Source organism: Sander lucioperca, chromosome 1 (assembly GCF_008315115.2).
Source record: "Sander lucioperca isolate FBNREF2018 chromosome 1, SLUC_FBN_1.2, whole genome shotgun sequence".
Lineage (NCBI taxonomy): Eukaryota > Metazoa > Chordata > Actinopteri > Perciformes > Percidae > Sander > Sander lucioperca.
Genome location: NC_050173.1, coordinates 7458244 through 7473243, shown reverse-complemented (window position 1 = coordinate 7473243; position 15000 = coordinate 7458244). Strand labels below are relative to the sequence as shown.

The window sequence follows — 15000 nt, the reverse complement described above, 5'->3', positions numbered from 1 at the left end:
TGTGTGTGTGTGTGTGTGTGTGTGTCTGTCTCTGACTGTGTGTGTGTGTTCTGATAATGAAAAACTTTTTCCAGTCTTAAAAACTGCACACTTCACTTGGACTATAAGTCTGCCGAGGTGACCTTTAATATAAATTCCTTCTCTACACATTCTGCTCTCTAATTCATGCAGGAAAGTTCAACTGGCGAGCAGCACGGACAGTTTCACCGGTGGGAGCAGAGCAGTCATTACCTCCACTTCATCAATCAATAGCTCAAACCTGAACAAAGACTCCTGACCTACACAGCTGCCATTTAAAACACCACAAACACAGTTTTAATTTCATGCTGTCAGTCAGCGTTTGTTACCACTACTGTTAGCAGGAAGTGACACAAAATGGACATTTCTTTCGGCTTCCCAGCAGGGGGAAGGAAGGGGTGGAGCCCCGAATGTTTTCCCAAAAGGCTTGAATATTTAGGGTTTTTTTAAGGGAAAAAAGTGACAAAAAAAGTTGAAAAAAACACCACACAAATAGGGAAAAAAGCCACAACGGAGGAGAGTATAGGTTTAGTTTCACAGAACCAACAGCGATGGATACCACGTTACGTTACATTACGTTAGGTAACGTTAGGTAACGTTACGTTACGTTACGTTACGTTACGTTACGTTACGTTACGTTACGTTACGTTACGTTACGTTACGTGACGTTAAGTTATGTTATGTGACGTTACGTTACGTTAGGTTACATTACATTACATTACGTCACGTTAGGTTAGGTTAGGTTACGTTAGGTTACGTTAGGTTACGTTACGTTACGTTACGTTACGTTACGTTACGTTATGTTATGTTATGTTATGTTATGTTATGTTATGTTATGTTATGTGACGTTACGTTACGTTACGTTACGTTACGTTACGTTACGTTACGTTACGTTACGTTACGTTACGTTACGTTACGTTACGTTATTTTATGTGACGTTACGTTAGGTTATGTTATGTGACGTTACGTTACGTTACGTTACGTTACGTTACGTTACGTTACGTTACGTTACGTTACGTTACGTTACGTTAGGTTACGTTAGGTTACGTTAGGTTACGTTACGTTACGTTACGTTAGGTTACGTTATTTTATGTGACGTTACTTTACGTGACGTTACTTTACGTTAGGTTATGTTATGTTATGTTATGTTATGTTATGTTATGTTATGTTATGTGACGTTACGTTACGTTACGTTACGTTACGTTACGTTACGTTACGTTACGTTACGGTACGGTACGTTACGTTACGTTATTTTATGTGACGTTATTTTATGTGACGTTACGTTATGTGACGTTACGTTATGTGACGTTACATTACGTTACGCTTGGTTAGGTTACATTAGGTTACGTTACGCTAGGTTAGGTTACGTTACGCTAGGTTAGGTTACGTTACGTTACACTAGGTTAGGTTACGTTACGTTACACTAGGTTAGGTTACGTTACGTTACGCTAGGTTAGGTTACATTACGCTAGGTTAGGTTACGTTACGTTACGCTAGGTTAGGTTACATTACGCTAGGTTAGGTTACGTTAGGTTAGGTTACGCTAGGTTAGGTTACACTAGGTTATGTGACGTTACGTTACGTTACGTTAGGTTACATTACATTACATTATATTACGTTACGTTATTTTATGTGATGTTACGTTAGGTTACGTTAGGTTACGTTAGGTTACGTTAGGTTACGTTAGGTTAGGTTACGCTAGGTTATGTGACGTTACGTTACGCTAGGTTAGGTTACATTACGCTAGGTTAGGTTACGTTACGTTACGCTAGGTTACATTACGCTAGGTTAGGTTACGTTAGGTTAGGTTACGCTAGGTTATGTGACGTTACGTTACGCTAGGTTAGGTTACATTACGCTAGGTTAGGTTACGTTACGTTACGCTAGGTTACATTACGCTAGGTTAGGTTACGTTAGGTTAGGTTACGCTAGGTTAGGTTACGTTAGGTTAGGTTACACTAGGTTATGTGACGTTACGTTACGTTAGGTTACATTACATTACATTATATTACGTTACGTTATTTTATGTGATGTTACGTTAGATTACGTTAGGTTACGTTAGGTTATGTGACGTTACGTTACGCTAGGTTACGTTTGGTTAGGTTAGGGTTGGTTAGGTTAGGTTACGTTTGGTTAGGTTAGGCTAGGTTAGGTTAGGTTATTAATAATTCAACAACTACTCGCCAGATTTACAGACCTTTTTACAAACTTTACAGTTTTATCTCCAGTGCTCTGAGACTAAATCACATGTTTGTATGTCTGGTAACACTTACCGTCCACTAGAAGACTCTGAAAACACTAAAGTCTGACAGCACCTCACATCTAAAGACAATCATCTCACACCTACCGTGAAAGACTGTCATAATATGTAAAGACTGGGGATCTTGAAGGGTCACACGTTGCAAGACTACAACTAGATTCCTTTTGAAAAAAGTAACCAAGCCAGCTAGCTACCGCTAGCGTTAAGCCATCTACACAGGATACGTAATTTGCTCTCCGCGTACCGCTAGGGAGGGCGCAGAGCGAAGCGCAGCGCAGGTAAACGTCATCGAGAGTGGCTATTTATAAGCTATTTCCCATTGCTAGGTAACGACATACTGTTATCTCATTGGTACGGTCGGCATTATCTGTCTTTCAGATGTTAAAATAATGTTCTTATATGATTATGTGATGACTCACCGTTGCTGTAGAGGAGCTGTAGCCGGTAGTGGATCCCATTGTTGGTCTTCTCTCCGTTGTACTCCTGTCACACACACACACACACACACACACACACACACACACACACACACAAGAAGATTAACACAAACAAAATCCTCTGCAAACATATCGTTTTAGGTTCCAGTAACTGATTTAAATCAGGTTCCACGTTCAAAACTGAGTCGGAACTAGAGATGCACCGATAGAGCGGCCGGTGACCAGAATTGGCCGGTTTTCACGTGCTCGGCCATGACCGGCGACCAGCAGGTCAGTCTGACATATGGTGATTTCATGACGGTCAACGCTACAATTAACTGACAACATAAGTTATACCAGTTACAGTTCTCAAGGACGCACGCACACACGGACGCCACAGCACGGACGCCACGGCACGGACGCCACAGCACGCTCTCTTTCTCCTTTCTCTCAACTTTTCCGCCGTGTGTCGCACGTACCCGCTCGTGGTGTGAAGCGCGTGTCGGCGCTATTCTCCACATGACGGGAACCTGGTGAATTAACCTGCAACATGTCAGCTGTTTGGGAATTCTTCAGCGTGTGTGCAGAAGATAACAAGTTTACAATATGCAACACCTGCAAGGAGAAAGTAGGGCGTGGAGGGACGACACCAAAAACCTAAATCACATTTCTTTAGTTGATATTGATGTGAAAAGAAGGAAATGGTTCTAACATTGCTCTTTAGATGTGTGTGAATGTCCCACACCAGGAGTAATTTATATAGTTCTATTTTATAGTGATCCATTATCTGTTCAACACATGTTCTATTAAAGAAAAGATAGAAAATAAATGTGTGTGTGCTGTGAAGTGGTTAGAAAAAATGAAATCAGAATCAGCTAAAATCGGTATCAGCTGGTCTAACTCAAAGAAAATCAGAAATCGGAATCGGCCTAGAAAGTTGTAATCGGTGCATCTCTAGTCGGAAGAGAATAGAAGTCGCCGTGTTTTCGTACGATATCATACAAACCTGTTCAAAAGGCCTAATTCTGAAGATCCAAACGGAAAAAGCTGTTCACGTGATCCGTATCAAACTCAGACTGATGGTGGAATATAAATGTGTAAACGGAGTCCTTGTGTTCATCTCTTCTTCGAGTCACTGTAATGGTTTCTTTTTCTCTCTTGACCCCTCTCTCACCCCGTCGTCTTCCTCTTCTTTTTCTCTTTTCGGCCTTTATTCCCTTTTTTAATTCATCTCTCTCTCTCTGTGTCTCTCTCTCTCTCTCCCTCCCCCTCTCTCTCTCTCTCTCTCTCTCTCTCTCTCTCTCTCTCTCTCCGACAGTCGGCTGCTCGGTGCCAACTGTGCCTGGCAGTGTTGGCTCCATCCCAGTGTGTGTGTGTGTGTGTGTGTGTGTGTGTGTGTGTGTGTGTGTGTGTGTGTGTGTGTGTCTGTGTGAGACTGGAGGTCAGAGCAGAGGTGAGCGAGTGGGTGGAGAGGAGGATTTTAGCGCCAGCTGGCAGCCGATCAAACACCAAAACACTCCTCAACCTGTCTGGATATTATTATCATTAGTACTATTAGTAATGTTTGTAGTATTTGTATTTTAATGTCTGTGTCTGTGGCTCTCAGCTTTTGAAGTCTTTAAATCTTAAAACCCAAAATGTATATAGTTTCAGTTAAGGCTCCAAAAAAACGTACAAAATACAAACGACAAAAACGTCGGAAAAGCGACAAAACTGTCTCTAAAATCTTCCTCTCCACCAGCTCACTCACCTCTGGTCTGACCACACACACACACACACACACACACACACACACAGACAGACACACACACACACACACACACACACACACACACACACACACACACACTCACACACACACACAAACACACACACACCTCAATGTACAGAGACAAACTAATTCCTTCCGTCTCTCACACCAGACTCCATTAAAAAATTACACGATTTAAGCAACAGCATTATACACACGCACACACACGCACACACGCACGCACGCACGCACGCACGCACACACACACACACACACACACACACACACACACACACACAATGCCAGTTTCTGTCCGAAATTTCTGCCGGTAAAAAGGAAGGCACCACGAGTCGACCAAATGCTTGCTCAAGTCGTGGGCAATTGAAATAGTTCAGGTCTGGTCTCTGTAAATTATAGAGTGTGGTCTAGACCTTCTCTATCTGTGAAGTGTCCTGAGATAACTCTGGTTGTGATTGGACACTATGAATAAAACTGAATTGACTACTTGGGACAGTCTTAGCGGGTCATCGGGCTTCATTACCTTGTCTTTCTCCACGAAGTCGACGTAGGACGTCCTCTCGATCTCCACGGGCTGACCCTGCCGGTCGTACAGCGCCAGCACGAAGTGGAAGAAGTTGGACTTCCTCAGGTTGGACGGCGGCTGCTTCTCAAAGTGAGCCCGGGCCAAACCAACGCCACTGAAACACACACAGAGAAACAATACGTTAGTTAGTTTTAACATACGCGCACTGGGAATCTTCACTGGTCTCACGATTCCATTACGATTATCCTGTCAACTGTCAATCACCATATGGGCTCAATCCACTTTGAACTGTGGGTAATTCCCTTTGGTGAAGTCTGCATCGATGCAGACTCACGAAAAGGGCTCGGTAAGTGTGTCCTCAAACCCTCACGCCCTTTGAAATACGACATTCAGTCCTTCCAGAAAAATTAGTAGTTTTTTTGTGATTGTTGCAGGCAAAAATCCTTGATTATGCGGCACGTTTTCTTAAAAAATGCGATGGAATATGCGGGATATGCGTGGAAATCGGCAATTTATGCGGCGAAAGTGCGCCGTATTTGAACATTTTTCACATTTGTAAAAAATATGCTTCAACTTCACGGATTGGCACCAAGCAAAATTAAACATAAACATTATAAATTTAGCAAAACAGTGATGTTTTATACATCAACATTTTCAGTAGGTACTGTGTAATCACAGAAAGATAAAAATATAAGCACACTTTGGCCCAAGTTGGCTGAAATGACAAGAAATGCTACCCTGTCCCCCTAATTTTGAATGCTGCCAAAAGAATTGACAATTCTACAATATATTCTTTACAGCTTAAATTATAACAGCGCATATTTACTCATCGTTAAGTCATGATAACCACCTCCCCCATGCAGCTACAGAGCACGGAGCAGTGCAGGCTGATCCCCGCAGCCGGCCGCCTTAAACAATTCTCCCAAATGTTTACCTGCTGATCACTGCAACCACAGATCAAATACCTCGCATCATGATCCTTTACATCCTAGTCTATATCCACGACATTTCATTCACGGGATTTCACTCATTTCGGCCGGATGTCCGTCCCCTTTCTCTGTCTCTGTGTTGGCGTTCTAACCTCCGGTGGATTTGTGAGGACTATGGTTAACTGCTCCTCAGATCTCTGCAGGGTAAATCCAGACAGCTAGCTAGACTATCTGTCCAATCTGAGTTTTCAGACTAAAACTACTTTTGAACGTACACGTTCCACCAAAACAAGTTCCTTCACCCAGAATGCACCTCAACACACCTCCCTGTAAGACCAGCACGCCCAGAATGCACCTGAACACACCTCCCTGTAAGACCAGCACGCCCAGAATGCACCTGAACACATCTCCCTGTAAGACCAGCACGCCCAGAATGCACCTGAACACACCTCCCTGTAAGACCAGCACGCCCAGAATGCACCTGAACACACCTCCCTGTAAGACCAGCACGCCCAGAATGCACCTGAACACACCTCCCTGTAAGACCAGCACGCCCAGAATGCACCTGAACACACCTCCCTGTAAGACCAGCCATGGGCCACAGATGGGCTCAGGTGCATTTGTTATTTAAACAACGTGGGCGCTGGACGGGGAACTGACAACTGGGTCGATCTTAAACTAGCAAAGACACTTGGGTCGGGCTTTGCGCCACGCTGCATTCAAGAAAGGAGCCCAAAATGATAAAAGTTGTTTTTCTGCATCGTGTTTGGACGTGCATTTAAAAAAGAAAGAAATGCTGACTGTACTGTTGATTTGACGCCACGTTATCGTCTCTGAATGAACAACAATGCTTTCACCGAGACTGTGTCAGCAGCTGATTTTTGTGTTAGAGTGGATAATACAAACCAACCCTGGCTGATGCGGAGATAAGGGGGGGAACGCTCAAAAAACAACCTGGGAATATTTTCACATCAAGCTCATTTCCCCCCGCTCGTTGTGGTTTGCTAAAACACTTTGTGATCAATATGATCGCCCTGGCATGGATAAACATTTATTCATATTCATGCTTTCAGGGCTGGTTTTTGGGTAGCTTCTCTTCTCTCTCGGCCGCTGCGTTTTCCCCCGCTGCTCAGCGCTGGATTCCCCAGACAGCAGATTAATACAGCCGTGACCTTTCCGCACCTCCATTACCGATGCTTAATGCCTCATTTGTAGGCCGGTTCGTTGGAAGCTAAGTCTTCCAACTCGCACCGCTTCTTGGTGCCGGGAAAGTCTGCAGAGAGACTCAGGAAGAGGAAGAGGAAGAGGAAGAGGAAGAGGAACAGGGCGGCTCAGGTGTGTGTGTGTAGGTCAGGTTCGAGTGCGGTTTTTAAAGCTGGGAAAAAAAAAACAAGGCAGCTGAGTGTCAGAAAACACAAGAGTGTTAAAGTAAGAAATAACACCGGGGAGGATTCACACGTCAACACTCTCACTTCCACATATTTGTGATGAGTTCCTGCGAGGAAAAAAAACAAACATCTGTTTTTATACATGTTGCTATTTTTTGCAGCAGGAAAAACATCCTGTACCGAAATACGAAGTATAGAGATTAATTTAATTTAATACGACTCATCGATTCATCTTTGCAGCTCTACGCTTTATGTAAGATTTAAAGATAGTATGTAAGGAGGGAAGGATGGGAAGAAAGGAAGAAGGTAGGGAAGGATGGGAAGGAGGGAATAATGGAAGGACGGGGAAGGAAGGAAAGAAGACGGGAGAAAGAAGGCAGTAGGGAAGGAAGAATGTAAAGAGGGACGAAGAAAGGAAGAACGTAGGGAAGGAGGAAGAGGAGGAAAGGATAGGAGGGTGAAAGAAATGAGGCGAGGAAGGAGAGAAGATGGAAGGAAGGAAGTACGTAGGGAAGGAGGAAGAGGAGGAAAGGATAGGAGGATGAAAGGAAGGAGGCAAGGATGGGAAAAAAAGGGAAGGAAGGAGGGTGAAAGAGGGTGAAAGAAATGAGGCAAGGAAGGAGAGAAGATGGAAGGAAGGACGTAGGGAGGAAGGGAAGGAAAGAAGAGGAGGTAAGGAAAGGAGGATGAAAGGACGGAGGCAAGGATGGGAAAAAAAGGGAAGGAAGGAAAGAAGACGGGAGAAAGAAGGCAGTAGGGAAGGAAGAATGTAAAGAGGGACGAAGAAAGGAAGTACGTAGGGAAGGAGGAAGAGGAGGAAAGGATAGGAGGATGAAAGGAAGGAGGCGAGGAAGGAGAGAAGATGGAAGGAAGTACGTAGGGAAGGAGGAAGAGGAGGAAAGGATAGGAGGATGAAAGGAAGGAGGCGAGGAAGGAGAGAAGATGGAAGGAAGGAAGTACGTAGGGAAGGAGGAAGAGGAGGAAAGGATAGGAGGATGAAAGGAAGGAGGCGAGGAAGGAGAGAAGATGGAAGGAAGTACGTAGGGAAGGAGGAAGAGGAGGAAAGGATAGGAGGATGAAAGGAAGGAGGCGAGGAAGGAGAGAGGGAGGAAGGAAGGAAGGAAGTAGGGAAGGAGGAAGAGGAGGAAAGGATAGGAGGATGAAAGGAAGGAGGCGAGGAAGGAGAGAAGATGGAAGGAAGGAAGTACGTAGGGAAGGAGGAAGAGGAGGAAAGGATAGGAGGATGAAAGGAAGGAGGCGAGGAAGGAGAGAAGATGGAAGGAAGGAAGTACGTAGGGAAGGAGGAAGAGGAGGAAAGGATAGGAGGATGAAAGGAAGGAGGCGAGGAAGGAGAGAAGATGGAAGGAAGGAAGTACGTAGGGAAGGAGGAAGAGGAGGAAAGGATAGGAGGATGAAAGGAAGGAGGCGAGGAAGGAGAGAAGATGGAAGGAAGGAAGTACGTAGGGAAGGAGGAAGAGGAGGAAAGGATAGGAGGATGAAAGGAAGGAGGCGAGGAAGGAGAGAAGATGGAAGGAAGGAAGTACGTAGGGAAGGAGGAAGAGGAGGAAAGGATAGGAGGATGAAAGGAAGGAGGCGAGGAAGGAGAGAAGATGGAAGGAAGGAAGTACGTAGGGAAGGAGGAAGAGGAGGAAAGGATAGGAGGATGAAAGGAAGGAGGCGAGGAAGGAGAGAAGATGGAAGGAAGGAAGTACGTAGGGAAGGAGGAAGAGGAGGAAAGGATAGGAGGATGAAAGGAAGGAGGCGAGGAAGGAGAGAAGATGGAAGGAAGGAAGTACGTAGGGAAGGAGGAAGAGGAGGAAAGGATAGGAGGATGAAAGGAAGGAGGCGAGGAAGGAGAGAAGATGGAAGGAAGTACGTAGGGAAGGAGGAAGAGGAGGAAAGGATAGGAGGATGAAAGGAAGGAGGCAAGGATGGGAAAAAAAGGGAAGGAAGGAGGGTGAAAGAGGGTGAAAGAAATGAGGCAAGGAAGGAGAGAAGATGGAAGGAAGGACGTAGGGAGGAAGGGAAGGAAAGAAGAGGAGGTAAGGAAAGGAGGATGAATGGAAGGAGGCAAGGATGGGGGAAAAAAGGGAAGGAAGGAAAGAAGACGGGAGAAAGAAGGCAGTAGGGAAGGAAGAATGTAAAGAGGGACGAAGAAAGGAAGTACGTAGGGAAGGAGGAAGAGGAGGAAAGCATAGGAGGATGAAAGGAAGGAGGCGAGGAAGGAGAGAAGATGGAAGGAAGTACGTAGGGAAGGAGGAAGAGGAGGAAAGGATAGGAGGATGAAAGGAAGGAGGCGAGGAAGGAGAGAAGATGGAAGGAAGGAAGTACGTAGGGAAGGAGGAAGAGGAGGAAAGGATAGGAGGATGAAAGGAAGGAGGCGAGGAAGGAGAGAAGATGGAAGGAAGTACGTAGGGAAGGAGGAAGAGGAGGAAAGGATAGGAGGATGAAAGGAAGGAGGCGAGGAAGGAGAGAAGATGGAAGGAAGGAAGTACGTAGGGAAGGAGGAAGAGGAGGAAAGGATAGGAGGATGAAAGGAAGGAGGCGAGGAAGGAGAGAAGATGGAAGGAAGGAAGTACGTAGGGAAGGAGGAAGAGGAGGAAAGGATAGGAGGATGAAAGGAAGGAGGCGAGGAAGGAGAGAAGATGGAAGGAAGGAAGTACGTAGGGAAGGAGGAAGAGGAGGAAAGGATAGGAGGATGAAAGGAAGGAGGCGAGGAAGGAGAGAAGATGGAAGGAAGGAAGTACGTAGGGAAGGAGGAAGAGGAGGAAAGGATAGGAGGATGAAAGGAAGGAGGCGAGGAAGGAGAGAAGATGGAAGGAAGGAAGTACGTAGGGAAGGAGGAAGAGGAGGAAAGGATAGGAGGATGAAAGGAAGGAGGCGAGGAAGGAGAGAAGATGGAAGGAAGGAAGTACGTAGGGAAGGAGGAAGAGGAGGAAAGGATAGGAGGATGAAAGGAAGGAGGCGAGGAAGGAGAGAAGATGGAAGGAAGGAAGTACGTAGGGAAGGAGGAAGAGGAGGAAAGGATAGGAGGATGAAAGGAAGGAGGCGAGGAAGGAGAGAAGATGGAAGGAAGGAAGTACGTAGGGAAGGAGGAAGAGGAGGAAAGGATAGGAGGATGAAAGGAAGGAGGCGAGGAAGGAGAGAAGATGGAAGGAAGGAAGTACGTAGGGAAGGAGGAAGAGGAGGAAAGGATAGGAGGATGAAAGGAAGGAGGCAAGGAAGGAGAGAAGATGGAAGGAAGGAAGTACGTAGGGAAGGAGGAAGAGGAGGAAAGGATAGGAGGGTGAAAGGAAGGAGGCGAGGAAGGAGAGAAGATGGAAGGAAGGAAGTACGTAGGGAAGGAGGAAGAGGAGGAAAGGATAGGAGGATGAAAGGAAGGAGGCGAGGAAGGAGAGAAGATGGAAGGAAGGAAGTACGTAGGGAAGGAGGAAGAGGAGGAAAGGATAGGAGGATGAAAGGAAGGAGGCGAGGAAGGAGAGAAGATGGAAGGAAGGAAGTACGTAGGGAAGAAGGAAGAGGAGGAAAGGATAGGAGGATGAAAGGAAGGAGGCGAGGAAGGAGAGAAGATGGAAGGAAGGAAGTACGTAGGGAAGGAGGAAGGGAAGAAATGCAGAGAAGGAAGGAAGGAAGGATTTACCTGTTTGATCATCAACTAAATGACTCAAACTGATGAATGGATTATATAAATAGTTGGAGATTAATTTAATAGTTGACAATCTTTGCAGCTGTAGTCTTTAATGTGCAATGTCAAAAGTTTTTGGCATTTAAGTAACAACGTATTTGTTTTTTCAGCAAATTTTCCGGCATTTTTGTGTCACTTATTTTTTTGTTAAGATTATTTTTGGGCCATTTTCGGCCTTTATTGACAGGACAGCTGACATGAAAGGAGAGAGAGAGAGAGAGAGAGAGAGAAGACATGCAGCAAAGGGCCGAAGGTGGGAGTCGAACCTGCGGCCGCTGCGTCGAGGAGTAAACCCTCTATAAATGGGCGCCTGCTCTACCGACTGAGCTATCCGGGCGCCCTGTGTCGCTTTTTATAACGTTTTTGTCGTTTTTTTCACGCTTAAGTCGCTCATTTCCAACATTTTTGCCGCATTTTCAATGTCTTTTGGCGTTTCTTCCAACATTTTTGTCACTTTCTAGGAGGTTTCTGTCTCTTATTTCCAACGTTTTTGTCGATTTTGTAAATGGCGGCGGTGTTGTTGTTGTGTGCAGACAGTTTCTCTCAGTGATGTGACAACTCATCGATTCATCGACTTAATTAATAATCGTTTCAGTCACGTTTCAGAGGCAAAAAAGCCAAAACATTTCTCTACTTCCAGCTTCTAAATTATGCTTTTTTTCTTTTACATTTAGGATCCCAAACTGAACATCTTTGAGTCGTAAACTGTGGCATAAAACAAATATAAATACGCCAGCTCAGGCTGTGAGAAATCATAACGAGCACTATTTTCTGACATTTTATAGAGTGAGCGACGCATCGAGAAAATAATCTGCATAACTGTCAGTTGCAGCACGAATATATTTAATATTTAAGTGCAGTTTCTTTGCACAACAACACACTCTGAGACCTTCATAAAGACACATTTTAAATATCTAAAACACTGTGGTTATGCTTTCAAAAGAGCTTTTTCTTGTCGTCTTCCCTGGTAATCAAACTGAAGGTCCGTTTTAGTGTCACTTCACTGATTTTTGCGGCTTCCTGTTCAGGAATACTTAATGTAATGTTCATTTTTATAACAACAAATGTGTTAAGTGACAATGTGTTGTTATTCTCCGGTAGACACAGAGCTTTTAAGTGAGTTTCAGCTCATTGATTATCTATCCGGCAGGCTGCAACTTCCGCAGCGTTGTTTTTTCAGAATAAAAGCTCGGATAAAGCCACTGCACGTTAACAAACAGCAGACAGACTCAGTTAGAGACACAGTGGAGCATTTAGCAGCGTTTAAGAGACAGATATTTCCCTCAGGGGTTGGTAGAAACCAAAGAGTAACCGGCAATTTCCACTGGATGCGGAACGTCTCCGGAACGTCGACGGAGTCATTAAGTTTCCATTAAAGTCAGTGTGTGTATTTCCACTGACTGCAGAACGTCTGCGTCCCGACTCCGTCCCAGCTCCGGCGGTCCCAGCCCTCCGGAGCAGATACCAGAGCTTCTATTGTTGCCGGACGCCGGAGAGCTCCGCAGCAATTCAGCACACGGCAGATAGTGGAGACAGGAAGTCGAGCACAGAAACAAAATAAAAATCTGGTTAATTTTCAAAGTAAAACCCAGCGTGCTCACGGCGGATCATATTTCCCTGCACTACACCTTGAAAACACAGCTCAGAGTAGTTCTCCCTCTACTCCTCTGGATGGAAACTAACTGGTGGTGGTTTTGTGGTTCTATTCTACGTGAATTCGTGAGATCTCGTGGGTCCTCGTGACTACAGCTGTCAGTCATGGTCGCAGCCGTGCCGCAACAAATCCAGACCTGGTGGGTATTGACGGACGGCGGAGCACGCAGCCGTTCCTCAGCGGAGCCGGTCCGCAGACGTTCCGCATCAAGTGGAAATTGCCGGTAACGGACTGTGATTCATCAGCTGGACACAAACACTAAGGGCTCCTATCTTGCACCCGGAGCAGCGTAAAGCCCGACCCAAGTGTCTTTGCTAGTTTAAGATCGACCCAGTTGGCAGTTTCCCGTCCAGCGCCCACGTCATTTAAACAGCAAATGCACCTGCACCCATCTGTGGCCCATGGGCGTGCTGGTCTTACACTCCCACCCGTAGTCTGAGGTCATTAGGTCAGAGGCTATTAGTGATTCCCCACACTCATTTTAAAACTAGAGGGGACCGATCATCCCAGCAGTGGCTCCTAGAGGATGTGGGATGTCGTTCCTCCCTCTCTACGGTGTCTGAATTCTGTCGAATCTTTTAAAAAGCAGCTGAAGACTCTGCTGTTCAAGCAGGGGTCTTCATGGTTGTTTGTTATGTTTTCTATTTGTATTTAAATGTTCTTGTATTTTAATTTGTCGTTAGCACTTTGCGATTTTTATCTGTGAAAGGTGCTATACAAATAAACTTTACTTACTTACTACTAATAATAATAAACAGTAAAAAATCGTTAGTTAGTTAGTTAGTTAGTTAGTTAGTTAGTTAGTTAGTTAGTTAGTTAGTTAGTTAGTTAGTTGCAGCTTCCTAACAAACCCAAAAGTACCTTTGATTCAGATTCTTCCCCGTCGACCGTGATGCAACTTTTAGTTATTGTGGGTCAAAATGTTTGAAAATTCCAACGTTTTGGTCGTCTTTATCGACACTTTTTTCAAATTTTTTGTCACTTTTTCTTGCTCTTTTGAAGATTTTACCGACGTTTTTTGTCAATATTGACTATAACACCCAAATTCAATGAAAGTAATGAGCTGATCATTTATTTAACTTGTGAAGAGCGTTGCAGGGAACCATGCACGTTATTTATTTTGAAAATTTGGTTGAAAGAAACCCAAATTTCTGATATAGAAACTTTTTGAAAATGGGTCAAATTTCACCCGAGAACAACATGAGGGATAGACTTTGTAAGAAAACACGATGAAGACAAAGAGCGGAGACACATTTAGGTTTGAAGTCTAAGGCCGGCGACAGACAGGCTGCGTGGCGTGAGCGTGGCGTGAGCGTGGCGTGAGCGTGGCGTTAGCGTGGCGTGAGCGTGGCGTGAGCGTGGCGTTAGCGTGGCGTTAGCGTTGCGTTAGCGTTGCGTGAGCGTGGCGTGAGCGTGGCGTGAGCGTGGCGTGAGCGTGGCGTTAGCGTTGCGTGAGCGTGGCGTGAGCGTGGCGTGAGCGTGGCGTGAGCGTGGCGTTAGCGTTGCGTGAGCGTGGCGTGAGCGTGCCGTGAGCGTGCCGTTAGCGTGGCGTGAGCGTGGCGTTAGCATTGCGTGAGCGTGGCGTGAGCGTGGCGTGAGCGTGGCGTGAGCGTGGCGTGAGCGTGGCGTGAGCGTGGCGTGAGCGTGGCGTTTCTGTTGCGTGTCAGCTGCGTGGCGTTTTCTATCTCTTTCCACACCAGAAAGGTGTCTGACGCTGCTGCTAGCCTTGTCTGGACACATGGATGTTTCCATGAACATAAACATAAATATATTCTGATCTGATTACAGCAGAGACAACGTCGGCAGTATTGACGGCAAAATAGGCTCCAGAATATTTCCTTCTGGATTGACAGGTGCAATATTTGAAAATTGATTTTCTTTAAAATGAAATGTTTTGCATTTATATCAAAACCTCGAGACTTTCATACATCAACATGTCATTTATTAATATGTATTTGTGTCAAAATGACATATAAACATCTTTTCCTATTCTATGTTGTCATGTTGTCTGGGAACGCTTCCAACACGCTTGCGTGTCGTGTGCAAAATAGGCGTTGGTCCTATTTCTAGCAGGCGCGCGTTTTAGGCGCGGCTCGAGTCGCGCCTGAAACGTGCGTGTCACGCAGGCAGTGTGCACGCTCTAACCTGTTACCATGGGAGCCGAAATAAAAACTGACACGCTCACGCCACGCAGCCAGTTTGTCGCCGGCCTAAAACTAACTGAACCTGGCACCGGTTCCCTCCAGAAAATGCTGTTTCCAGCCTCTCAGATATGGAAACGTCCGGCTTTTTCTCTGCTTTGTGTATTAAACTTTTTTTCGACTGACACTATTTTTCTGACATTTTCAAGACCAAA

The 15000-nt window shown here is 45.4% G+C and overlaps 1 protein-coding gene across 1 annotated transcript in view; it reads right to left on the bottom strand.

Annotated features, from left to right (window-relative positions):
- LOC116058048 (transcription factor COE1-like) overlaps positions 1-15000 on the bottom strand; it is a 151596-nt gene that overhangs the window by 109297 nt on the left and 27299 nt on the right. Inside the window, exons 2-3 of the mRNA XM_036006221.1 lie at positions 4986-5142; positions 2698-2761 (exon numbers count right to left, since the gene is read on the bottom strand). Of these exons, the coding sequence (XP_035862114.1) occupies positions 2698-2761; positions 4986-5142 (221 nt within the window). The remainder of the gene's footprint in view (positions 1-2697; positions 2762-4985; positions 5143-15000) is intronic.